This window comes from Wyeomyia smithii, chromosome 2, assembly GCF_029784165.1.
Source record: "Wyeomyia smithii strain HCP4-BCI-WySm-NY-G18 chromosome 2, ASM2978416v1, whole genome shotgun sequence".
Classification (NCBI taxonomy): Eukaryota; Metazoa; Arthropoda; class Insecta; order Diptera; family Culicidae; genus Wyeomyia; species Wyeomyia smithii.
Genome location: NC_073695.1, coordinates 164,968,310 through 164,994,211, shown reverse-complemented (window position 1 = coordinate 164,994,211; position 25,902 = coordinate 164,968,310). Strand labels below are relative to the sequence as shown.

Below are 25,902 nucleotides of genomic sequence, written 5' to 3'. Positions count from 1 at the left end.
ATTTAATATTAATTGAACTTTTCACAAATCACCGTACATCAAAAGACGGTGTATATCGACGATGTATAACAAAATTACTATTGAAATTAAGTATTTAAGGGATCGTGTGTACAATAATACAGCGTATTTACTTGCAGGTGACAACATATTTTAGGCAATTAAGTTTCATAGCGGAGCGTGACGATCGAATTCAATCAACAAAGGTTTCTGATGGGTCTTTTATAACACGGTACCTCGATGGGTAAGTATTTGTTTAATTACCTACACATCATAATAATTTAATTAAAACTAGGTACAATAATTTTTTATCAGACAAATATTCTACTAAACAGTGCGATATCATTTCGAAACATCAATCTTGTTCTCTAGATCAACATTATATAAAGAATTCACATATTTAAGTTAAAGCAAAAACAAAATGCCAGAAATACTTGCTTTGAGTCATTCAGAATCCAAAATGTACACCTATGTATGTCAATCCCGTAGAAACTTTTTGGCGAATAGCTTGCACGCTGGGCGTGGTGGTTCACCTGTAATCCTGGATTCTTAAAGCTTTACGGAATCCTTCAAGATGGAGCCTCAAAGTTGTATCAGCTTTGTCAGCCCCGGGTAGCGGATAGTAGCCAAATAAGGTGTTAAATGTCAGATATCTATGTTGTAGTCTTGCCTGTTTTGATCCCAACAGTGTGAGGAGGATTCACGACACTATCATTTGATAAATTTTCCGCAAAGGTACACAAGCAAACCAATTTTTGAAATCCATATTCCAGTATCCTTCGAGAAACGTAGCAGTCAAGTGTGTCTAGTGTTCAAGGTACTACATAAAACTTATTGCACAGTTTAAGTAAAATTAACAAAAATTTAGTGCTTTCTGAAACTTTTTTTTCTAGAGGATACCCAGAAGTGCCAAACATTTTTTCCGCCAATATTTGATGGAAAAGTAAGCTCTATTCGATGCCTGAGTGGTATTAGTGTAAATTTTCGAATATGTTGATTTTAAGTTTAATGGATAACAGCGGTATTTGACCGTTGTAACGCCACGAAAAACTGGCAATTTTTTACTTCATTTACTTCATGGAAATCCCTTACATGGTATTTTATTACCCGGTGTTTTTACACGATTTTCCAAATAACGTGGTTTTTGTACGTTGTTTTCTTTTTTTTTCAATTTACCTAGTTTTTACTTGTTTTACATGTTTTTTTTTTTGCACGGTCTTTCGTTCTCGCGTTTAACAGTTACAGTAAGTAACGGTAACGATAACAGACCACGGTGCTCCCACAGACCGTTATTATAAAAAAATGCACCAAAGAATCTGAGTACGCCATTCGACTCGTTATGATGTCCAGAATCTCTGGTCAAAATTTCAAAATCATCGTACGGTACATTTTTGAGTAATACCCTTTTGAAAGTCGTACAGTACAAAAAGTGATATTAAAACGACGAAATACTCAATGTAAAGCACGTTTTCAGCCATAATTTTATGAAACAACTTCCAAAATAGTTTCTCTATATTCCAAGTATTATATTTCAAGACATTTACAATTGGTGCAAAGATTTATTTGAAAATCCCACAGTGCACAGTGGTCTAAATTCGAAAAACCGTGATCGTTCTAGCTTTGACTATGAAAAATTGATTTTATGTACTCAATGTCTCCAGCAAAATTGTTTCATAGAACAAGGCCTTACTTTTGGCGTTTTTGGTTTTTCGATCAATCCACCTAACAGTTAGATAAAAAAAATATTTTTTCTAATTTTCAATATACCGGATTGCTTTCTTCAGCGAAGTTGTGGAAAATTTTAAAAGAAAACAATTGCTGAATACTGCGACGTCCTATCTGTATGTTGAACACGGCAAAATAGAGTTTTTTTGTGGAACACCCCTCCTTAAAATCATTTTTTTGTCTATAATTTCGTCTGTAGAGGTCAAAACAATGCAAAATGTTCTAAGAATTTATGCATTCACCTAAGTTTTCCTCAAGACTTTGTAAAATTTATTGTTTTGACAATCACAGAAAAATTATAGAGAAAAAACTGGTTTTAAGGAGGGGTGTTCCACAAAAAACTCAATTTAGTCGTGTTCAACGTACAGATAGGACATCGCAGTATTCAGCAATTGTTTTTCTTTTAAAATTTTCCACAACTTTACTGAAAAAAGCAATCCGGTATATTGAAAATCAGAAAAAATATTTTTTTATCTTACTGTTAGGTGGATTGATCGAAAAACCAAAAACGCCAAAAGTAAGGCCTTGTCCTATGCAACAATTTTGCTGAAAACATTGAGTACATGAAATCAATTTTTCGTAGTCAAATCTAGAACGATCACGATTTTCCGAATTTATCCCACTGTGCACTGTGGGATTTTCAAATAAATCTTTCCACCAATTGTAAATGTCTTGAAATATAATACTTGGAATGTGTAGAAACTATTTTGGAAGTTGTTTCATAAAATTATGGCTGAAAATCGTGCTTTACATTGAGTATTTCGTCGTTTTAATATCACTTTTTTGTACTTTACGACCTTCAAAAGGGCATTACTCAAAAATGTACCGTACGATTATTTTGAAATTTTGACCAGAGATTCTGGACGTCACACAGTGCGTTGAATGTAGGGTAAGACGGGACAAAAATCAAAACTACACTATTTTGTCGATAAAACATGTTGATGTAACAAGGAAAGTTGTTAGTTACCATCAGAGCTACTGAATGCATATAGGTCTTAGGTGATTCACTAAATCACAAAGCTGTCCCAAACGCCAACGCACTCATCGAATACCAAAAACCGTTAATCTCTTTGTAAAAGTTGTACATTGTAACGGAAACTGTGGTTTCTATGTTTTACTTACTTTTACATAATTGCAAAAGTGACTTAAGTGCAGTTATAACAAAAAAAAGTTATTTTAGGTATTATTTTAGATATTCTTTTATGTACCATTTTTGTTATTTTTTATATTTTTAATATAGTATAAACAATTCTAAAATTCTTCATGATGCATATTATATTATCAAGTCAAGTTTTAGGTCATCTTCAGACGAATTGGAATAGCTGTTCGAAACGGTAGCAGCAAATACTAGTTCTTCTGGGGAGTTATTTTCAACGAGCTCTGCAACTCGGGGATCTTTAATTCTGGTGAGCAGCTTTCAAAAAAGTTTTTGAGGATGCCCACGAGAAGAAATGTGGTTTTATTCATAATTATTATTCTCACCGAATCGAGGAAGAGCAAGTGGTGACTCCAACCAAATTTCATGCTTTTCCATGAAATACTTTTTTATTCTATTACATTTCTCCCATTTCAAGTTCAATTTCGAATAATATACAGCAGCAAACTTGTGCATTTATTTTTAATATGCTCAACTGTGTTTTCTGGTAGAGACGATGTCAAATATCGGAATACACATGATGTTCTTTTGCTTACATTGCAGTTAAACCACTTCTCAAAAATCTGCCGGTTCACGAGCGATCGGCATTGACATACGAAAAACAAAAAATCTCGCAGAGTTGCAGGAAGTTGCAGCTAATTTTTTTATATTTTGTAGAGGACACTTCAAACAAACTTTTGATATATGTTTCAGAGAGGAACTCTGTGGAACTTTTTTTTAAAACGCTAACGAAAGTTTGAGTTTGCGTTTTTTCAAGGATTAATACCTTCACCAACTCATCATACCGACTAATCATACACGCAATCGAAACCAAGTCTCTCTACCAATGAAATATATCGCACTAACCTTGATTGTTATTTTCCATTTCATTTTATTGGAATACACGAAGTAATTAAGTTTTACCAACGTTTAGAAAACGCGCAACAATTTAGCACAAAATGTGAAACTAATGATTGCATTGGACGCTGACGCTTGCTATGCTTGTATTAGTATTTGTGATGCTTCCCAAAGCTCACCAATACTTGTTCACAACCTAGGAGATATCTGTGAACACTTCTGGGTACTTGGTGCATCCAAATAAAAAAGAAAGAAAAACGATTTTTGTCTATGGCTCAACGCACTGTGCGTCATAACGAATCGAATGGCGTACTCAGATTCTTTGGTGCATTTTTTTAAATTATAACGGTCTGTTGGAGCACCGTGAGACTATAGCAGCGCGTTTTTTGCATAGTTACATTTTTACACTTTTTTCACGATTTTTTTACTACAGTTTTCAAAATAACGCGGTTTTTTGCACATCCATCGTGTAAAAATGCCACAAGGTATGCAGCCCTAGGGTTGTATGAAATGGTGACGTGGGACTAAACACTGTAATCAGGGGATTTTTTGTTACAAAATATACAGAGCTTGCAGACTGAATCAAGGTGTTTGCTCAGCGACTGTACGTATTTTTATTTTCAGCCTCCATTGGAAATCAATTTTTTGAAATATATTCAACAACACTCGAAAGAATATCGTATATATTTGGCAATATTAGTATTAGCTTGTAGTATTTTTTGTGCAAAAAACATGTATTTGACAAGGCACAAGCATATCATTCTTGTTGAAAAAGCACCAAGAATTTCTCGTAATGCGTCGAAGTCAGAATTAACTCTATATTCTCGAAAACCACATCCAATAAAGCTTACGTTATTATAATAAATGGTTTTGTCTTATTTAACTCTGAATAAATCAAATCTATAATATGGTTCTTACTTTCAAAATAATATAGAAGCCCTTACAAAGGTTCATTAATTGGCAAACATAAGAAGATATGTCTAACAAAATTATTAACAAGTTCCAGCAAAAAACCGTAACAATCAGCAATTCCATTTTGTTTTGCTTGACAATTTTTTTCATTTACCTACAACTACATTCGCTGTATTACGAAGACTGCCCAAATACATACGTTTATTATGGTAAAGCTTTGAATAATAATATATCATCTAACAATTTTGAAATGTAAAAAGAGATTCTGATGAATCTTTGTAAATAAACCAAAAATTCACAAGCATTCGCAGGCTCTTACTCTTCTATAAATGTGTATATGTGGAATTTACTCTTTCTATACTATCCGGTCATGATTATTTAGTGAATATCGAAGATAAAATTGCATAAATATCCGTTGCAAAAATTTACAATTCTTGTTGAATAGTTTATGGCTTAAACTTTCAATCACCATCAGCAGCAGCATTGCAGTTTTTCCTCGACCGCACACGAATAGAAATGTACGAACAAAAGTGTATCACTGCAATACGAATAGTACCGCTGCAGTATGAATAGAAGTGTACCGCTGAAATGTACGAATAGAAGAGTACCGCTGCAATCATAGACGGTTCTTTACTCCACTGGTACTGGTACTGCTTTTACCGGCATGTTTTCTTTCAAGACATCAGTTTTTATTAGGTTCTGAAAGCAGGATTAGAAATTGTTCAAGAATGGGGATTGTTTCAAACTTTTCGGAAAACTTTTACCTTCGAGGCATCATTTTAGTCTAAGCTCATGGAAGCAAAAATAAACTGACCTATTGGAACGGGGAGACTCTGTCAGTTTTTATATCGATATTTTTTTTATGGGGGGATTTGTTAGTAGCTTAAGTATTTATGATAAATATAAGTAAGTAATGAGTATGTGTGTCCAATCACAAATGGTGACTTCTCAACATTGTTAAAAAATTTGTAATTTTAATTGTTAGGATTTGTTTGCTTTCGCAATTAGGACTTATCGTTCGTAGGGATTTAAACCTACTTGTCAGAATAGGGGAAGTAAACTTATAACTAACTTAATTGCTAACTTATTGGCTATAAAAAGAGCTTATCGTAGCAATTGAGGATTGCAACGATTTTTGTCGAAAATTGTTAATAATTTTATTTGACATACTGCACGCAAAAGTTGAATGGTGCGAAACCAGTACAAAATTGTGCGTTTTCAGCGCAAAAGTTGATGTAATTTGGAACCAGTACAATGATTGCGTGTTGGACATAACGCAATTACTGCTCTAGCGTTTTTTCAATGTATTTTGCAGCTCCTAACTACTACACTTAAACAGTTTCAACTGATATCAAGCAGCATTGCAAAGCGAGCGAGAAGCAAAACCTTTCTCCTCCTTTCTGCTTGAGAACGAGACATATGCTACGCTTCTCAAGTCTTTTGCACACACGCTTTCGAGATACTCTTTCTTCTTCATGCATTCCCCGCAGCAAGCACGCACCCCCAGTATGAATGACACTAACAACACTAGTATCAAGTATGTACAGCACGGGTATCTTGCTCATTTCGTAAAGCGACGAGACACGAGACCTTGCGCGTCGCAATACGAACCGAAAGAAAAGCGAAAGAGCAACCAGCAAATTGTATATGACGTGTCTAGTCTTGTCGCACCCGTACGTACATGGGAATTCTACGAGCGAGAGAGAAATTTCTCTCGTCGCTTGAGAAAAAAGCTGCACAGGATGAGAAATAATAATCATTCACAATTTACAAGTGTTGCCATGAAAAATCAGCAACGCTTTTGTGGCTTTGTGGAATAGAGGGTTTTCGGTAAAGCTACCGTTGATTACAAAATGTTGTGAAAAGAATTTTGTTTCGTTATTTTTTGCAAATCATTCAATGGTACTTTCAAATGACCAAATCCATCGAGATAAATGGATCGAGCATTATAGCTATATAAATCTAGTGAGTTCACAAGTTGTTGTTCGCTGCTTGCACTGCTCCATGAGTAGCAGTCACTAATACACTTGACGTGAGAAATATAGTGTCGATATATGATACATGTTCTGATTTCAATCTGTGTCAATGTATTCGCAGTACAACTATTGCGTTATCCTTTTCACACATTTATTGTGCGATTTTAGTGCAAAATTTGTGCGAATCGGGAAGACACAATGCTTGTACAAGACTTGAACTTTTGCGTGTGCCGTTCTACGCATATTTGTCCCATGTTCCAAATCATGCAAACGAGAAAAACGATGTTAAAGTTTTACAATACTTTTACGCATTGCGTCAATGTGACAAATGCAACTATGGGCTTCTAACCAGTTTTACCTTGCAATAGACTGTTTTCAATAAATCTAGTTGAAGGTTTTTCGATTTAACACTCTTTTCCATAAAAATACCCACTGGGACAGTTATGCCGAGAAATTTGTCTTCCAATATGTAATTTCTACGCATATCAGTCCTACCACGTGCATTCGATGTTTCCCAATAAAAAGTTCGTACTGGGGATACAAGGCTGTTTAACCTTTCACGAAAATGATCACGCTAATCTTGTTGTCTTTATACGCAAGTGATGATAGTCGAGATGAAAGTTTAGTTAATTGAATAAGTATCAGATGCAGAGGCGTCTCGTCCACCTGTTCAACCTTTTCATAGGACAGGTAGACAATCTCAGAAAAAAGTGATTTTTTCACATTTGTAGAGTGGATGAAAAATCATCGGAGTAATTTATTTGTAATTTCAATGTTATCCCGAACATCCTTATTTTTTTCCACATAGTGGAAATGTATGCACCGTGAAGAATGTAACCTGATGGGCTACATTTCAGACTACGCCATACAACTCACACGCAACGCAACCCACACGCAATAATGACTACCGTTTGTTCAGACCTTTCACCTGAACTAACCGTCGTTCAACACTTCTCTGCACCTTCAAATGCGGCAGGGTAGACGCAGTCATTTATGCTCACCACTACTAATGCGACGCCTCGCGTAAAAATGACATTTTTGATTCAAACTTTCTGCTGAACAAAACCGATGTCAGCGAGAGAAAACATTCATTACACACCACCTCTCTTTAGTGTCTATAATCTGTTTCGTTATGCCTTTCTGTTTCTTCTCTCGACGTCATTAAAATTTGAGAGAGACCACGTGGCCGCGAGAGTTCGCAGATCCATTTTCAGAGCTTTTGAGTGCAAATGAAAAACGAGCAAATTCATTCATTATTTCTGTCAATGTGGTGGAGTTCTTCCGTCAATGTATAGTTTCATTCAAACCTCTACACCCATTTTGTTCATTCGAAAACTTGAACCTCGCATAGTCCGCATAGTATACGTTTGTCTTCTTACGCGCTGCTTTCTTTTTAGTTTAAAATTTTAACATCGTCAAAGGAAACGCTTTAGCACTGAACAAAGATAGGTTTTTTACTCATGGCAAATAGATCATAAACATAATTTTAATTATCGTTGGACAAAACCTGAATGATACTGACATTGCATATCACAACGCCATCCGTCGATCGAACTTTTCTAGTTCTTCGACGGATCCAAAGTTATTTACGACTAAAACCGATCATTGAGAATCATGGTGTGATAAATGTGGATAAAGATTTCCTCTATGAAATGATGCAGATATCATTATTCTACGAGAAAATTATCGGAAAACTCGCGGTCATAATATACCGTAGAATTTGTTTGCCATATAGATAAATGTAGAGAGATAAAAGTTTTCTAAACTGTTATCACGATACTGTTGTTTCAGTGTTGCAAATGTTAATTGAACAGGTAGCCCACTTGGTCACGCGTCGCCTTTGATCAGATGACTTACCATTACAAAGGGGAATTGTTTTTTAGATTGCCCATTCCTATCATATTTGAACGTTGTTGGGCTTTCACCATTTTGGCTACACACAAAAGACAGTTCTTACAACTTCCAATTAGTATGAATCTCATACATTTATCTTTTTTTATGCTCGAAAAGGAAGAGTATTCTGATTACAAACCAGCAAACATGGCTTAGTTATCCCTAACAAAGATATGAACGTACCGCATTTAAATTAGGGTTTGCAATCCCGGGAACGATTTCCCGGGAATTGCCTTTTCCCGGGATTCCCGGATCCCGGGAATAGGAATATTGATTCCCGGGATCCCGGGTTTCCCGAGCTCCTCGGAAAATTTTCCATACAATATTGCAATAAAACTAAATATGGTATCAAAACACGAAACTTAAGCAGGTATTAGACGAAGCAAATATTTGCTATTTTTGGTACGATTTTTATTTGCACAAAATTAAATCTGTATTGAAAAATAGCAAATATTTGCTTCGTCTAATACCTGCTTTACGTCGTAGCAGTGTAGAGCAGCTTCATAGTGTGCATTATACGAAGCAAATATTTGCTTGAAACGACGATCAATATTTGCTTGCCGTGTAATATCAAATTATTTACTTAATTTATTCGTCAAAAATATATGCTGTCTTATTCAGTAAACGATAAATTAAGAAATATTTTCTTCGTCTCATATCTTTTTTTGCTAGTGAGTTTACTACTAAGCGGATAGTTGCTTGATTTTTTCTTTGTTTATTGACAAAAATTTTGAAACCTGTAAATCGTTGCGACCAGAAATGAATAAATTAATAAAACTAAGTCAGTGTAACTTGGGTCGTGGCCGCGATTTCACATTAATCACGAAGGCATTCAAATGCTCTTAAATCTGGCTACCAAACACTCAACTTTATTTTCAACAAACTAAACGTATTGGACTCTTCAGTTTCTAATGAAATGTAGCAAGAGCTAAAATCGGTTAAAAGTATTTTAGAAATCAGACACCAGCGGTGATTCAGCGATCTTAAGCAAAAGTTTTACAGAAGGGAACTATGTTATTTGGGCCTAACGAAAAATTGTCAGCGGAACTTAAGGCGATTGATAGACGATTGTTCATGAATTTCTGGAGTGAACTTGAATAAATTTGGTTCTTCAATTGATAATTAAATTGTAAACGGTTGTTTGAAACTTTTTATTAATTAACTTTATTTGAAATCTCATTTTTGCTAAGGATTTTTTCCTTTCCCGGATCCCGGGAATTCCCGGGAAATGAGATTTTTCATTCCCGTTTCCCGGGAAATCTATTCTCGGGAATATTGCAAACCCTAATTTAAATAATCAAGCAAAGTGATTTTCGGTACCGAATTTCTGAAACCTGTAATGTACCAAACGTTGTTAGGAGAAGTCTTTAGTGCTCTGTAGCCCTTCCCAAGTTATAAATGTGGGAATTAGTGGTTAGTGGGATGAATTAGAATAGAAAAAATCTAGTGGGACAAATATGTGTAGAAAATCATCGATGGGACAAACAGACTTGGTATAGTTTTTCAAGATTTTCGGAACAAACAATGTTATTTTTAAAAATTTTTCCAAAAATATGCGTGAAAATAGACTCATTGGTGATAAAAAACGAAAATCGACCAAAAGTAACATGGGACAACTATGCGTTGAACGGCAGCATAGCTTCTAATGGTTCAACACCAGTAAGTCTATATTATATCGATATTGATACAGAGAATAACACGGGAAACGGATGGTGTCCATTCACGTCGTCTGTCCTAGGAATGCTCGTATGTAATTGGTTCATTGTTCGCGTAAGTTTCCCTGTAACTTTTCATCAATTTTCACCGTTGAGCAGTGTAATAAAATTGTTACACATTTTTTCTGGTTATGCTGTTATTACCGTTTGAAATCTGACGCAACATTTGCCAGTTTCATTTCCAATTTTACAGAATGCATCCCAGTATAGTAAAAAAAGACGTAGTCCCACGTCAAAATACCTTACTGTATTATTTCGTTTATTCTTCATACTCCCAAATACATTTATATTGACACTAAATGAGCTAAGTTAGGTTGAATACAACTTAAGTTGCAATCGGGTTAGGTTGGCGTTGTAACGTCATGATTTTTTCCTGCTCATGCTATATTCATCTCAGTTTGATAACATACCTGATGCGCCTTGATTAGTTTACGCCACACACTAGTGATATAACTAAGATTTAATTTTCGTACACGGTTTTGAAAACAACCATCGCATCATTCAGAATCTCTTGATTTTTCATTTTTAAAGGGGGCTTGTTAGTAGTTCAAGTATTTATGATAAATATTAGTAAATAATGAGTATGTGTGTCCAATCACAAATGGTGACTTCTCAACACTATTAGAAAAATGTAATTTTAATTGTTAGGATTTGTTCGCTTTCGCAATTAGGACTCATCATTCGTAGGGATTTAAACCTACTTGTCAAGAAAGGGAAGTAAACTTACAACTAACTTAATTGTTAACTTATTGGCTATAAAGAGAGCTTTTCGTAGCAATTGAGGATTGCAACGATTTTTGTCGAAAATTGTTAATAATTTTAATCGACATAGCTTCTAATGTTTCAACACCAGTAAGTCTATGTAATTTGAGTGTACCAAACCACGGAGGACGCTTCAAAACCATTTCCAGAATTTTGCTCTGAATCCTTTGAGCGTTTTCTTCCTTGTTAAACAACAACTTGACCAGATCGGTACAGCATAAAGCATTGTGGTCTAAAAATTTGTTTGTAAATCAAAAGTTTATTCTTTAAACAAAGTATGGAATTTCTATTAATGATAGGATATAAATATGTATTGCTTATATACTTTCAATGTGCTCTTTGAAAATAAGTTCTTTTATCGTAAATTAGTCCCAAGTACTTAACCTTGTCAGACCAACTTGAAATAACCCCATTCATCTTGATAAAGTGTTTATTGTTTGGATTGGGGAACGCTAGTCTTATGGGGAAAAATTATCATTTGAATTTTAGAAGCATTGGGAGAAATTTTCCACTTTTGCAAGTAGGAAGAAAAAATATCTAAACTTTTCTGCAATCGACTGCATATGACACGAAGCCTTTTTCCTTTTACGGAAATTCTTGTCAAGCGTCCTGATTCCTGCATTGAATCTTCATTCGCTTCGTGAACCGTTCGCTGTGGACTGATGTCAATGTAACACGAACACATACTTCATCGGAGGCGTACATGTGTTCGGATGAACTGAAACGATCATTATTTGCCGATTGGATACAGTTCAAAATCAAATCGATGCAACAGTAAATATTTGTATCAGTTCACCGTGGCATTGATAGATTCATCATGGCGAATCAAATCGGGACGAAGACAAAATAGCATTCGCCTCGAATCGTTCACTGAATTGTTACATACTAGAACTTCTGAGCTTGTTCATACATTCGCGGGTGCTATCAGACAATAGATGGCCACTGGGGAAGGGGGATGGGAGAGGGTAGATGTTTGTATGGGACAACCTTGAGTGCACAGTCAATATCCAAATCCACGAGACGCCACTGATAAGCTTGCTACCAGAAACACTTGGCAGTTGCTTTGTTATTCACGTGGGTCTTCCTTGATCGTCATGAGCTGGTTTTTTTGCACTGGATCCAAAGCGTTGCAACGCATACGGAAAATTTTGAAGATCTATCCAGCTTTCCACGAGCGGTAAAGGTGGATAGATTTGACATATAGAGGAGGTTATCAAACTACTAGTTCAATGGATATTTCGATTGAACTAAAACTAGAGGCTGGTGCTGTTCTGTTTATTTGGCACATACTTCGTAGCCAAGTGTTATAGTGTATAAGACAATTGCGGGGCTATACGCTACGATCCTATTGACACCTAAGGGGAGACAACTGGGTATAGATTTGCATCCACTTAGGGAACCACTCGCTGATTGGTTGGAATTGAAAACCCCGAGTGCGTTAAAATTTATCATCAGGCTTGCTGGCAGTGTTGCTGAACAACATGTTTCGTTGTTTTGATTTTTTTTTTATGATGTCATATGTTATAATCTAAAATATTTTTAAGTGAACATCCAAAATAAAGTACAAAGCGTACAAATACGGGCGTAGTAAGAGGATCATCACTTATATCAATTACCAAAAGATCTAAAAATGCGCAAGGAGTAATACGGTTTTGCGTGAAGCATTAGAACAGCATACCACTGCTCAATGTCGGAAGTAATAAATAGTGTAGTGTGAGCTTATTTCTACTTTTGAATCCGTTCTGGATTAAGTTTGGAACATGCCTGTTGAGACATATTGCTTGCGCGGAGAGTACAATTCAGATGGGTCAATGAATGAATCATGATCATGGATGGATGACACGTTTGATTTTACGGATATTAAAGATGCAGATTCTCCGGTAACCCTCACACGGTAAAACTGTCGCCTGCAGGAGGAATTGTGCATAATGCTGATAAAAAGCATTAGAAACATTCAAGTATTTCCCGAGTGAATGGCATCACTTACGAAAAATACAACAGGGATCATCGAGGCAAAGCCAGATGTCTCCCCTTAGATTGACACTAACGAATTTTCCTCGAACATACTACGACTAACTTGTTAGACCAGCATCGTACCTCGAGACCAGCTGAGAGATCGACAACCTCCACTGTGTGTCAAATCCATCTTTCATAACCGCTCGTGGAAAGCTGGATACAAAAGGAAAAGGGGTCGAAATTAGTTATTTTCGCTGATTGTTGCGTTTTGGGTGTGTCAGACGCTCATCAGGAAAATACCACTTTGCCGACTGGCGTAGTGCTGTATATATGCCCCATCCAGTGTCACGAATCGTCGCAAAAAATTCAAAGCTCAAATCGAGTAGAGACAATCAATAATATTTTACCTAATGACAACTTATTAAACTTCCATTAAATTTTATTTGAGGTCACTCTGATAATTCGTTCGAATAACATTCCCATTAAGACCATTTCAACCAAAACTAGAAAAATAAAAGACTGTGAAAACACCTCCAATATTCATGTGTGCGTGAGTAATTCTGTGGACACTAACAGGGTACGAGTTGTGCAACAAAAATGGTCGCAAAGTAGCCGTGTCTCGTCTAATACCAAGCGATTTCCTTTACAACTCCAACAGTTCTGTATTCTCGTCAAAGCGTTTTTTTAAAATAGTAAGGTTTGAACGATCAACACACTTACAGTTGTATAAACTTTCTTTATAATTCGAATAAAACCGTAAAAATCACTTACAAATTTTGTTGTTATTTTAGAACATGGAAACCCCCAGATTCAATACCAAAAATATTGTGTGGAAAAGATCCACTTGATGTGCCTGAGCACAACATAGGAAAATATAAAACTGGTCCCGATACTGTCACGGCATCTTACACTGGACCTAATGAGGGATTAACAGGAGTTCGAAGAATGCGGGTACACCTGAGCGCTGGACCAGAAATCGATTTCATTGACAACCTCCACGAACATGACATCCAAAGTGAAACGACCATGAGCAAAAAAAACAGCATTGCTGTTAGAACTACATTTAAGATAGACCCAAATGCCAACAAACGGTCAAGTAATCGCAAAGAAGCATTGAAATTACAGAATATCGAACAAGAAAGTAAGAGTGAAAATTGCATTACCCATAAGAAAAAAGAGCTTGTACTAAATAATCAAACAATAGATAATTTCAATGATAACACAATCATACGAGGTACACCAGATGACGCCCTGCCAGATCCGATAGCGAATGTAAGAAACTGGAATCAACCAAATGATCACGCTTATGGTATTTCGATATCATTATATGAAAAAAATGTTATTAGTGGCGATATGATTGGAAATCCGGTGGCAGACTGTTTTGGAATTATTGCACGAGATAATTGTTGCATTATGGCTATGGCAGATGGTGTAAACTGGGGGGAAGGAGCCCGTCTCGCAGCACGATGTGCGATTCAGGGATCAATAGATTATCTAAATTCTGCTATTTTTGGAATACATCTTAGTAAGTATAACATCAAAACGTATAGATGTGTGAAATTTTGCTTATTTTCCTACTGAAGTTAAATACATAATGTAATATATAATAATATAATGAATAAACCCTGATAAAATGAATCAAGAATAAAAGTATGCACCTAGTGCTCGTATACGAATTAGGGATGTTATTAATTAGGGATGTAAATGCAAAACATTCGCATGAAAACGTATCCGCATCCGCATCATGCAGCACGCAATATTACGCGGATATTCAAAACAAAATGTATTTGCTGCTCGCTTTAATAGTTTTTGGAATGGAATGCAACATACCATATCAGATTTTTATCACGTCATTTTGCAGAATCGTGTTATTCATTTGGATCTATTCTCAAATATGTAAATTGTTCTATTTACCCCTAAAATGTCATCAACGCCATAAATCACGCTAACTCTCCTGTGACCCAAAATGGTAATCTACACGATTTTGGAACTGGTAAGTAATATTTACGTCGAAAACTGTTTTCTACGGTCGAAAATCTCGGGCATGTCGAAAATTCCAAAACTTACAAATACTACCAACACCAAATTGCTTCGAATGATGAACATGCTTCACTGTGAAGGTTGCTTTCAGAAGCTATGTTTCATTCAAACAACGGTCAATTATATAAATTGTCTAGAGTTCGCGACAAGTGCAAGTTTGTCTTTTTACTCTAAAATAAGGTTTGGTTATTGTACAGGCCATAGGAGCATTCTGAAGAACATGCTGAAAATGATGAAACTGTGTTTGAAGCCACCAATTGCCACCACTTCGAATTTTCAAAAGCACAAGACTCGGAAATATGTAATGCGTTTCCTGTGAAAACACTATTTTATGTTTGCTTCACCATCTTTGAGCAAGACTTATTGAATTGTTTCATTTTGAAAGTGATGTTACATGTGGTATTTCAACTATCCATGTGGTTTCCTTCGCAACTTCATTGGCAATCACGGAGTTGCAACTACAATGTGTGTGCTCGATAATGCTAAATGTTCATGCTCATGCTCTTAAAAAAACTAGAGCCATGATCACGACTAAAACAACTTCGGTTTCTTTCTTATTCCAAAACTGGTCGGCGTACGACCAGGTCGAACCAAGCGCCATTTTTTCTAAAATTGTGTGGATGTGGATGTAAAAATTAATAATCTACGTTTCATGAAAAAAGAGTCTAATGATATTATAACAAAAATTCTCTGAAGCAGCTTGCAGAAAACATACGGGGTGGTTAAACTTTGAAGGGTGATTACTAAAAAAAAGTGTTTTTTGCACTTGGTTCGGTTTGGCTGCACTCCGACCAACTATGGTAAGTCCGCCCTATTACATGATTCTGTAAGTCGAAGAAATCACGTTTTCATTTTATTTTGTACCACTGCTCTGATCGTTGGTTTTTTTTTTGCCAGAATATAGTTGATTTTAAAACTGAACTGAAACAATTTTCTCTTCATTTCATATTCAGCTTCTTCCACGAAGGACATTTTCGTCAGTCTAGTTCGAAGTTTTTGGGAGGCGCACTCGTATATTTTGGAAGCTGGTGGGGCTCTGACGACTCTTACAGTGCTTGTGGTGCTACCTTCAGCAGATGAATCGAATAAATACCTAGTTTGTTGCTGCAATGTCGGCGATTCTCTTGGTTATGTATATTCACAGGTTCATGGAGTAAGAGAGATAACAGAAGGTATGTTGTGTATATTTATAAATCGTATAATTTAATTTTACCAAAAAAGTTTTAAAATTTTATACACTCATCTGAACCTTTGGTTCTATTTTTGTGATTTTTTATCGTAGTGTACAGAAGGTTAACGTGGTCATTGCATAGGACAAAATTTTAAATAATGTTCATGTTGTTTCTTTATGATTATTGGTTTTCATAAAACATTTTTAGCCCTAGATGGGCAGACAAATGTCGATTTTCCAGATATACATTAAATATGCTGTAACTAACATTACTTCGAAAGATTGTAAAAAGACAATGTAATTATATGAAATCCCAGTACATAACAGCACAGTATTATTTAAATGAAACATATGCTTAGGGGCCATCCACATACCACGTGAACAGATTTTCAACGATTTTGAACCACAGGGAATTTTACGCATGGGCTTGTTCTCAGGTTACCATCACTCCACTTTCACCCTTCCGTTGCGGTAAAAAATTAAAAAGAATCACCGACAAAGCTGAGTTGAATGAATGAATATCCAGGCAATCATAATTGTCGATACAGGTCGGACTCGATTATCCGGAGACTCGACTATCCAGAGACTCGACTATCCGGAGACTCGACTATCCGGAAACTCGATTATCCGGAATTTTAGACTCGATTATCCGGAATTTTATTTTTTGGTTTTCGTTTTTAATTTTTATTCCGAAATTTTAACGTTGGCATATTTATGACTATTTATGTCACTCCCGGCATGTTAGGGACATGTTCGAATTCAGTGAAAATAGTCAATGTCCAACTTATTTTTTTTTGATTCTCAATATTTCACCCTTTTTCGCCTCAGAAATAATTTCTGGTTACGCCACTGTATCATACGAGTAAAATAAAAAAGGAAATATTTATGTTATGTTCGTTAATAGCAAATTTGAATATTTTTTCTGTCTTTCGATTATCCGGGAAACTCGATTATCCGGAATGAAAATTATTTTGATGTTCCGAATAATCGACTCCGACCTGTACTTTTTTTTTCTTAACCTATATCCGACCTGTACTTGGCAGGAATAACAACCAGACTCAGTGAAAAAGTTAGGCGTATGGGGAAAGGTAAAAGCATAATCTGTTACCTACTACGATGACAAAGTACCTTCGTTTTCGTGACAGTAGTTAGAGTCGTAGAGGTAAACTCGATCTCTGGCCACAAATTGTAGGTAATGCTTCCTGTCTTCTCTAACCTCTATTTAATGTATAGATACAAAACTGAAGCTACTGTGCTGTACATTGAAAATAGCGAATTAATCCCAAATAAGCCATTTCACGGTGGTTCCTTGGGCTAGCTCAGACCCATCCTCAGCAACTCCTCAGATCCTCAGCAACTTTGAAATATGCGGTCGTCCAAGCTGTGATTTATGTAGAATATTTATTTACTTCGAACATTCGAGATTTATCAACTGTACATAATAGAAGTTAGCATGTTTATTTGCAGTTAAGTATCTTCAGCAATTCGAAACTTGTATTTAGTTTTGGTTTTCGAGTAACCAAGAAAAGTTAAAAAAAAACTAATCACATATCGTGTACTCTGTACCAAATTTTTTACGTATTTGTTTTGGCACATAAATGTTGATTAAATAGATAAATAACCTTTACTGATTCTCATTTCGAAAATGTAAAAGTAAAGTTTTGAAAAGACATTATTTATTTGGTTATTTATTTATTTATTTATTTACTTATTTATTGTTCTATTTCCATCTGACCTTATCGGTCTCCATTAAAATTAGTGGATGGGAAAAAGCCTATTTGAGGCCGTCCTGATGCAGGCATAAAAACCCCATTTTTTTTTTCTTTTTTTTTATTTATGATAAATATTAGTAAATAATGAGTATGTGTGTCCAATCACAAATGGTGACTTCTCAACACTGTTAGAAATTTGTAATTTTAATTGTTAGGATTTGTTTGCTTTCGCAATTAGGACTTATCATTCGTAGGGATTTAAACCTACTTGTCAGGAAAGGGGAAGTAAACTTACAACTAACCTGATTGCTAACTTATTGGCTATAAAGAGAGCTTATCGTAGCAATTGAGGATTGCAACGATTTTTGTCGAAAATTGTTAATAATTTTTTTTGACATAGCTTCTAATGGTTCAACATCAGTAAGTCTATGTAATTCAAGTGTACCAAACCAAGGAGGACGCTTCAAAATCATTTTCAGAATTTTATTCTGAATCCTTTGGAGCGTTTTCTTCCTTGTTGAACAGCAACTTGACCAGATCGGTACAGCATAAAGCATTGCTGGTCTAAAAATTTGTTTGTAAATCAAAAGTTTGTTCTTTAAACAAAGTTTAGAATTCCTGTTAATGAGAGGATATAAACATCTCGTATATTTGATGCACTTGGCTTGTATACTCTCAATGTGCTCTTTGAAAATAAGTTTTTTATCATGAATTAGTCCCAAGTACTTAACCTTGTCGGACCAACTTAAAATAACCCCATTCATCTTGACAACGTGATTATTGTTTGGCTTGAGGAAAGAAGCCCTAGGCTTATGCGGAAAAATTATCATTTGAGTTTTAGAAGCATTGGGAGAGATTTTCCACTTTTGCAAATAGGAAGAAAAAATATCTAAACTTTTCTGCAATCGACTGCATATGACACGAAGACTTTTTCCTTTTACGGAAATGCTTGTGTCATCGCAGAACAATGACTTTGTGCATCCTGGAGGCAAATCAGGAAGATCTGAAGTGAATATGTTGGACTGGACCCAAGACTGAACCTTGAGGTACACCTGCTCTGACAGGAAATCTATCAGATTTTGAATTCTGATAGACAACCTGCAGAGTTCGATCAGTGAGATAATTTTTTAAAATTTTGATTAGGAAAATTGGAAAATTAAAAGTTTGCAATTTCGCAATCAAACTTTTATGCTAAACACTGTCGAATGCTTTTTCTATGTCTAAAAGAGCAGCTCCAGTGGAATAACCTTCAGATTTGTTAGCTCGTATCATATTAGTAACTCTGAGCAATTGATGAGTTGTGGAATGCCCATGGCGAAATCCAAACTGTTCATTTGCAAAAATTGAATTTTCGTTGATGTGTAACATCATTCTGTTAAGAATAATTCTCTCAAACAGTTTACTTATTGAAGAAAGCAAACTGATTGGTCGATAACTTGAAACTTCAGCTGGGTTCTTATCCGGTTTTAAAATAGGAGTAATTTTTGCATTTTTCCATAATTTGGGAAAATATGCAATTTTGAAGCAGCAATTGAAAATTTTCACTAAAAATTCCATTGTGCTCTCAGGGAGATGTTTGATTAGTATATTAAAGATAGCGGGGGCCTAGTGTGGTTGGTAACGTCTCCGCCAACCACGCTCGACGCCTGGGTTCGAATCCCACCGCCGACATAGGTGTCGATGGTTATGAGATGGCGTGATCCACTCACAACCAACCCAACTGGTCTAGATTCAATCCTAGCCGACACCGGGAGATTTTCTGAAGCGAAAAATCTCTGGGATCACGCCTTCCATCGCATGAGGAAGTAAAGCCGTTGGCGCCGGTCCGTTAATAAACGGGTCGTGAGTTAGGGTCCTGGGTGTGGAGTCGCCTCCCTGGGCGTCGGTGATTGGCCACAACAGTGGCGGAACTAGACCGACGGAAAATAAGCGAGAATAAAAAAAAAAAAAAAAATAGTATATTAAAGATTCCATCGTCACCAGGTGCTTTCATATTTTTGAAATTTTTAATAATTGATTTAATCTCATTCAAGTTAGTTTCAATTATTTCTGCAGGTAAAAAATTCTGGGAAGAAATTAAATCAAATTGACGTGTGACTTCATTTTCAATTGGACTCACAAAATTCAAATTTGAGTTATGAACACTCTCAAACTGATGAGCAAGTCTTTGAGCCTTTTGTTCATTGGATAAAAGAAAACGTTCACCATCTTTTAAAACTGGAATAGGCTTTGAAGGTTTCTTAAGAATCTTCGACAGCTTCCAAAATGGTTTTGAATATGGTTTCAATTTTTCAACTTTAGTCTCAAAATTTTGATTTCTCAGAAGAGTAAATCTATGCTTAATCTCTTAATCTGTAAATCTTTATAAATAGTTTTAAAAACAGGGTCACGAGAACGTTGATATTGACGTCTGCGGACATTTTTCAAACGAATTAGAAGTTGAAGATTTTCGTCAATTATTGATGAATCAAATTTCACTTGAGCCTTTGGAACAGAATAATTCCTGGCATCAACAATTGCACATTTTAATGCTTCCAAAGCGGAATCAATATTCGTTTTGCAAATCAAGCTCATTATTGAAATTTCTCTCAATATGAGTTTTGTATCTTTCCCAATTAGCCTTGTTATAATTAAAAACAGAGCTCATAGGGTTTAAAACTGATTCATGTGATAAAGAAAAAGTTATTGGAAGATGGTCAGAATCAAAGTCAGCATGTGTGATCAAATCACTACATACATGACTTTGATCTGTTAGCACCAAATCAATTGTTGAAGGGTCCCTTACAGAAGAAAAGCATGTAGGAGTATTCGAAGACAAAATAGAATAGTATCCTGAAGAACAATCTTCGAATAAAATTTTGCCATTGGAATTACTTTGAGAATTATTCCATGAACGATGTTTAGCGTTAAAATCGCCGATTATGAAAAATTTCGAACGATTTCTGGTGAGTTTTTGTAAATCACCTTTAAAATAATTTTTGAGCTCGCGTGTGCATTGAAATGGTAAATATGCTGCGGCAATAAATAAAATCCCAAGTTCAGTTTGAACTTCAATTCCCAAAGTTTCAATAACTTTCGTCTCAAGATGGGGAAGAGCACGATGTTTGATTCGGCGATGAATAACAATTGCAACTCCACCGCCGGAACCCTGAATCCTATCATATCTATGAACCACGTAATTGGGATCATATTTTAATTTTATGTTAGGTTTCAAAAATGTTTCAGTAATAATTGCAATATGCACATTATTTACTGTTAAAAAATTAAAAAGCTCATTCTTATTGGCCTTCAATGAGCGAGCATTCCAATTTAATATTTTAATTGTTTTATTTAAAATCATTGCTAAATTTTAAATTAGAAACAATTTTAATAGTAAAATTTGTGCCTATTTGAATGGCTTCAAACATTGATTTTGCCTGCAACATGGCGTTCATAAGATCGAACATTGCCTGTTGCAAAAAAGAAAGTTTACCTGCCGTAATAGGCCCCAGGCAGTTGACATTAGAAAAAATATTTTCGGTAGCAATATTAGCTGGAGTGATAGGTGTACAATTATTTTCTAGCGTGTTTTGCTCACCCATATTAACGGTCATTTTCGAACTACCAACACTAGGCGGTATAATGTTCGAACTACCTGTAACCTGTGCATAAGTTAAACGGGTATGCAAAGGAGTAGGTAAACTATGCGTCACTGGTACGCTTGGAGAATTTTGTTTTGAAGTTGGTTTTAATTGAGAAATTGAATTTTGTTTACCTTGCCTTGCCTTAACAATTGCTAAACGGACTGGGCATTGATAAAAATTTGACATATGGTTGCCGTTACAATTCGCACAGCGAAAATTTTTACTCTCTTTCACAGGACATGTGTCCTTTTTGTGAGAAGAGTCTCCACAATTAAGACATTTTTGGTCCATGTTACAGAATTTGGAACCATGGCCATAACGTTGGCAAGTACGGCATTGGGTGATATGCTTTTCACCTCCGCCATACTTCCTATAAATTTCCCACTTTACACGCACATTATACAAAGCATGTGCTTTTTCAAAAAATTTTAAGTTGTTAACCTCATTGCGGTTAAAATGAATTAAATAATTAACAAGGGAAATTCCAGTTCTCTGACTGTTTTCGCCTCGTGATTTTTGTTTCATTAGAATTACTTGGGTAGGGGCTATGCCAAGTAATTCTGTTAAAGTAAGTTTGATCTCATCAACGGTTTGATCGTTGGTGAGACCTTTCAAGACAACCTTGAACGGCTTGGCGTTCTTGGTGTCATATGTAAAAAATTTGTACATCTTGTCAGTTAAATACTGAACAAGACGATCACGACCCTTTACTGAGTCGGCTAATAAGCGGCATTCACATCTACGGCCAATTTGATAGGTAACTTTAACGTCAGAAACAAACGCTGAAAGTTCCTTTTTGAATATATTAAATTCAGAAGAAATAGTTACCACAATAGGTGGAACTTTCTCCTTTTTTAAAGATTTTATATTTTGTATAGTTTCATTATTAATAACTTCCATTTCACCAGCTTCTTGCTCAGGCAAAATATCAAAAGGATTGTCACTACAGACACTCGAAGTGTCAGAAAGAGATGCCTCTCTTTTCCTCCCCGCAGCGATGCGAGGTTTCTTTTTCCGTCCAGCCATTTCAGGTGATACGAAAAAAGTTAAAACAAATGTTAAATTCAAAAGTAGGTAGTCTTGAGAAAGACTGATGGGAAATAACTTTCAGGTAGTCTTTAAAAGACACACTGACAAAACACAAACTTTGAAGCTATAGGCAGTCAAAGACCAGTCCACAAGCAACCGAAAAAACGTCTGATCTGTAGGACAGTTCAAGACGCACTGCATAAAAACCCCATCATCTTTTGTTACACATACATGTGGGAGAATCGGTAGACCACCCGGCAAGATCGAAAGAAAAAATCAGTTCTGTTCAATCCGCCATATGAGGCACATCGCGCATTTGATTCCTTAAATAAATTTGGTTAATGAAAGTATTTTCTACGTTCTTCAGGGTGGCCACTCAATCGGGAAAACGGGAAATGCGGGAAAAAGTCGGGAATTGAATTACATCGGGAAAAATGCGGGAAATTTTTTATTTAATCGGGATTTTTTTAACCAAGATTTTTTCAAAGTATTATGTATGATGCAATTACAAATGATGGAGAAGTTGGAAGTGCAGGACTGCAAGTTGGCCCCTTAAAAGTCACATTTTTCTTCAGCAGTCAATTTTTTAACCAAAAAGTCACTAAACTTACTTATTTTTTACCCGCTGACCGGCTTATCAGTCCTGCTTTTCAAATGAAATAAATGTTGACACCAAATGTCTTAGAACAGCATAAATCGTGTTATCTATAAAAATTGAATGGACTCTGTGGGACTTCTCAAGACGGTAAAGCGAATTGAAACCAGGGTCGAAAACCGGTCCGGAGTCTGGGAATGGAAGTTGCCAGTTTATCGAGAAAACGTTTTTAGTGAGAGAATCAATCATAAATTCTCATATGTACAATAGAAACTGTTTCAATTTCTAAGAGCAATGCAAAATAAGATTCACTGTACAATCTTACTAACATTACTAGTTACTAGTAGTTATTTGAATAAACAAATTGAGAGTTAAATTAGTGACACACAGTTCTGATTCTCCAGTTTTCTAAATAGATTTTTATTTCAGCTTGTCTTTTTGAAGAATATTTGGCGAACTCTAGCGGAACTACCTACCATTTCCGCTTAGAAACTGAATGCTGGTGTAAATTTGGGTTTGGGACGAACTTACTATGCGGAGCAGTTAATTGAAAAAACATTACAAACTTGACACAAAATAGAGCAAACATTATTTTGGAATTTTTTGAAAAACTAATTTTTGTACATATTTCAAATTCGTATTTTTTTTCTGTAAATTATACAATTTTAAAAAAAACTATTTTCGATGTAAATACAATCAAAAATGTTCTTAGAAAACAGCATAATCGTTTGGGAGGTTTTTCAAGAAAACATTTTATTTATTTCATTTGTTGTTGCATACGACTTTTTACATGCTTTTTGTTTTGCAACTGATCTTAGGGTACGATGCTGGCCTAACTAGTCAGTCGTCGTAGGTTCGTGTCTCGGTTCGAGAGAGACTGTTAGTGTCTGCAGGATCGTAGCGCTAGCCCTGCAATCGCCCCGTGCACTAAACAGTAGGCTGCTCAATCTGTGACCAATAAACAAAAATACTTTAAATATTCTAAAAGCCAAAATAATTAGCTTGATTGTTGTGATGTTTCCGGCAAAGCTGTAGATAGTAGTTCTATTTAAAAAATTGATTGAATATCTCAAAAAGCTTATTTTCTGAATTCTAAGTTGCCAAATGTTACAACGTTGATTGTTTGAACACCGAAGAAATTAAAATTTCTGAAGATTTTTTTTTTCGAAACCAAAACGATTTGAAAACGAGTAGTTGAATATCAAAAATATTCTAAATTAAACATTTTAAAGAGCTGATTTTTGAAAAATCTTATTGTATTTTTTTAAAAACTGCATAATGATCATAGAGAAATAAAAACTAAAAATTCTTCAGAAAAAATCCTAATAAAAAGGATTTAGGAAAGTTTCAGGAAAAATTTTTTTTCTTGAAAAGTTCAAAAGAAATTAAAAATAAATTTGTTTCCTTTTCACCGGTTTCTGCTAGACATGTTCGTGCAGTAAAGGACTTTTAATTTGAAAAATAATAATTTAAGATCTTTTTTCTGATTTCCAGGTTATCTTTTAAGTTTCGAAATCACTTATTTTGAAATGTTGGTCCCCAATATCATTTTTTCTATCAGCTTGACCATTTTGAGCGCTGAATGCAAACAAGTTGAAGATGTTTGCAGATGACCATAGAGATGCAACTTTGATGGACTAACAAACCAAAATGCTGAAACAGTTGTGAATTCACTTCTGAAAAGTTTTGAATCTATGTAACTGAACGTAAAATATCATTATCTTTAATTTAAGAAAAAAAACGCGAATCCATGTCACAAGTTTTGTTCCCCAAATAATCAATTCAATCAAAATATTTTTTACTCTTAGGTTAAGTAGTTTTTTGTTCACATTAAACTTCCCATGACTTTTTCCGATGATTTTAACAACGGAAAAAAAATTGTACGCAAAGTGCTGTTTTGTTTGTTGTTGTTGCCCTAATAGGTTGTTATGCGTTGAACGGTGCTTATATCATATTTCGAAAAGACAGATAGACAAACATAATGAATGCACAAAATAGCTAACACGATTATTGACTGCCTAATGGAAGATTTGCAAATTTGAGAAAATCGCAAAAATTATATTTAACCTGTCTACTATGAAAAGGCTAAAGTTGCATTTTATGTAACTTATCAACTGTTTGTGTAGAATGTCCCGAGCAAGTTCGGTAGAAATGATATGCCGTCGATAGAACATAACCTAGTTACCATTTCTGACAATCGGCAATTTCTTGGAATCATGCGGGACAAAGTCGGGAAAAATGCGGGAACTCGAAAATGTAAAATGAGTGGCCACCCTGGTTCTTTTTCCCGGTAACTCACATTTCCTTTCTTCATGGGGGCTCAACCGAGATGTGGAGTTGTTGGAAATCCGTTTGAGACGTAGAAAGCTACGATTTGAGTGAAAAAATTAACGCAGAAAAGTAGTTCAGTAAAATTTAAGATGGCCGACCGAATCGTCGAGCTGTGTGAAAATTTCACTAAGATCGGGTTGGCACGAGAATGTGAGAGGCGTCAAATCGACTCATCGGGAAACAAAGAAACGATGGCGAAGAGAATACTCGCCCATGATGCAACGACGATGGCCGAAACCGACGAGCAAGACAGCCGTCATGGAGAGGAGGATTTCGGCGATGAACACGACGGTGATTTTATCACCGACGACGGAGAAAACGAGAAGGACGACGGCGATGATAAACAAAACAACGACGACAGCCGCCATAACGACGATGGCAACAACGATGATACTAGTAGTAGTGACGGGAGCTCGTTGCGTTTCCGTACTGCTATGAACGACGCACCCACATCAACACCGAGGAATACACG

At 35.6% G+C, this 25,902-nt stretch overlaps 1 protein-coding gene across 1 annotated transcript in view; it reads left to right on the top strand.

Moving 5' to 3' along the window:
- LOC129721511 (PP2C-like domain-containing protein CG9801) overlaps positions 1 to 25,902 on the top strand; it is a 54,795-nt gene that overhangs the window by 454 nt on the left and 28,439 nt on the right. The window contains exons 2-4 of the mRNA XM_055674167.1: positions 138 to 241; positions 13,721 to 14,454; positions 15,923 to 16,141. Coding sequence (XP_055530142.1) covers positions 138 to 241; positions 13,721 to 14,454; positions 15,923 to 16,141 — 1,057 coding nt within the window. The remainder of the gene's footprint in view (positions 1 to 137; positions 242 to 13,720; positions 14,455 to 15,922; positions 16,142 to 25,902) is intronic.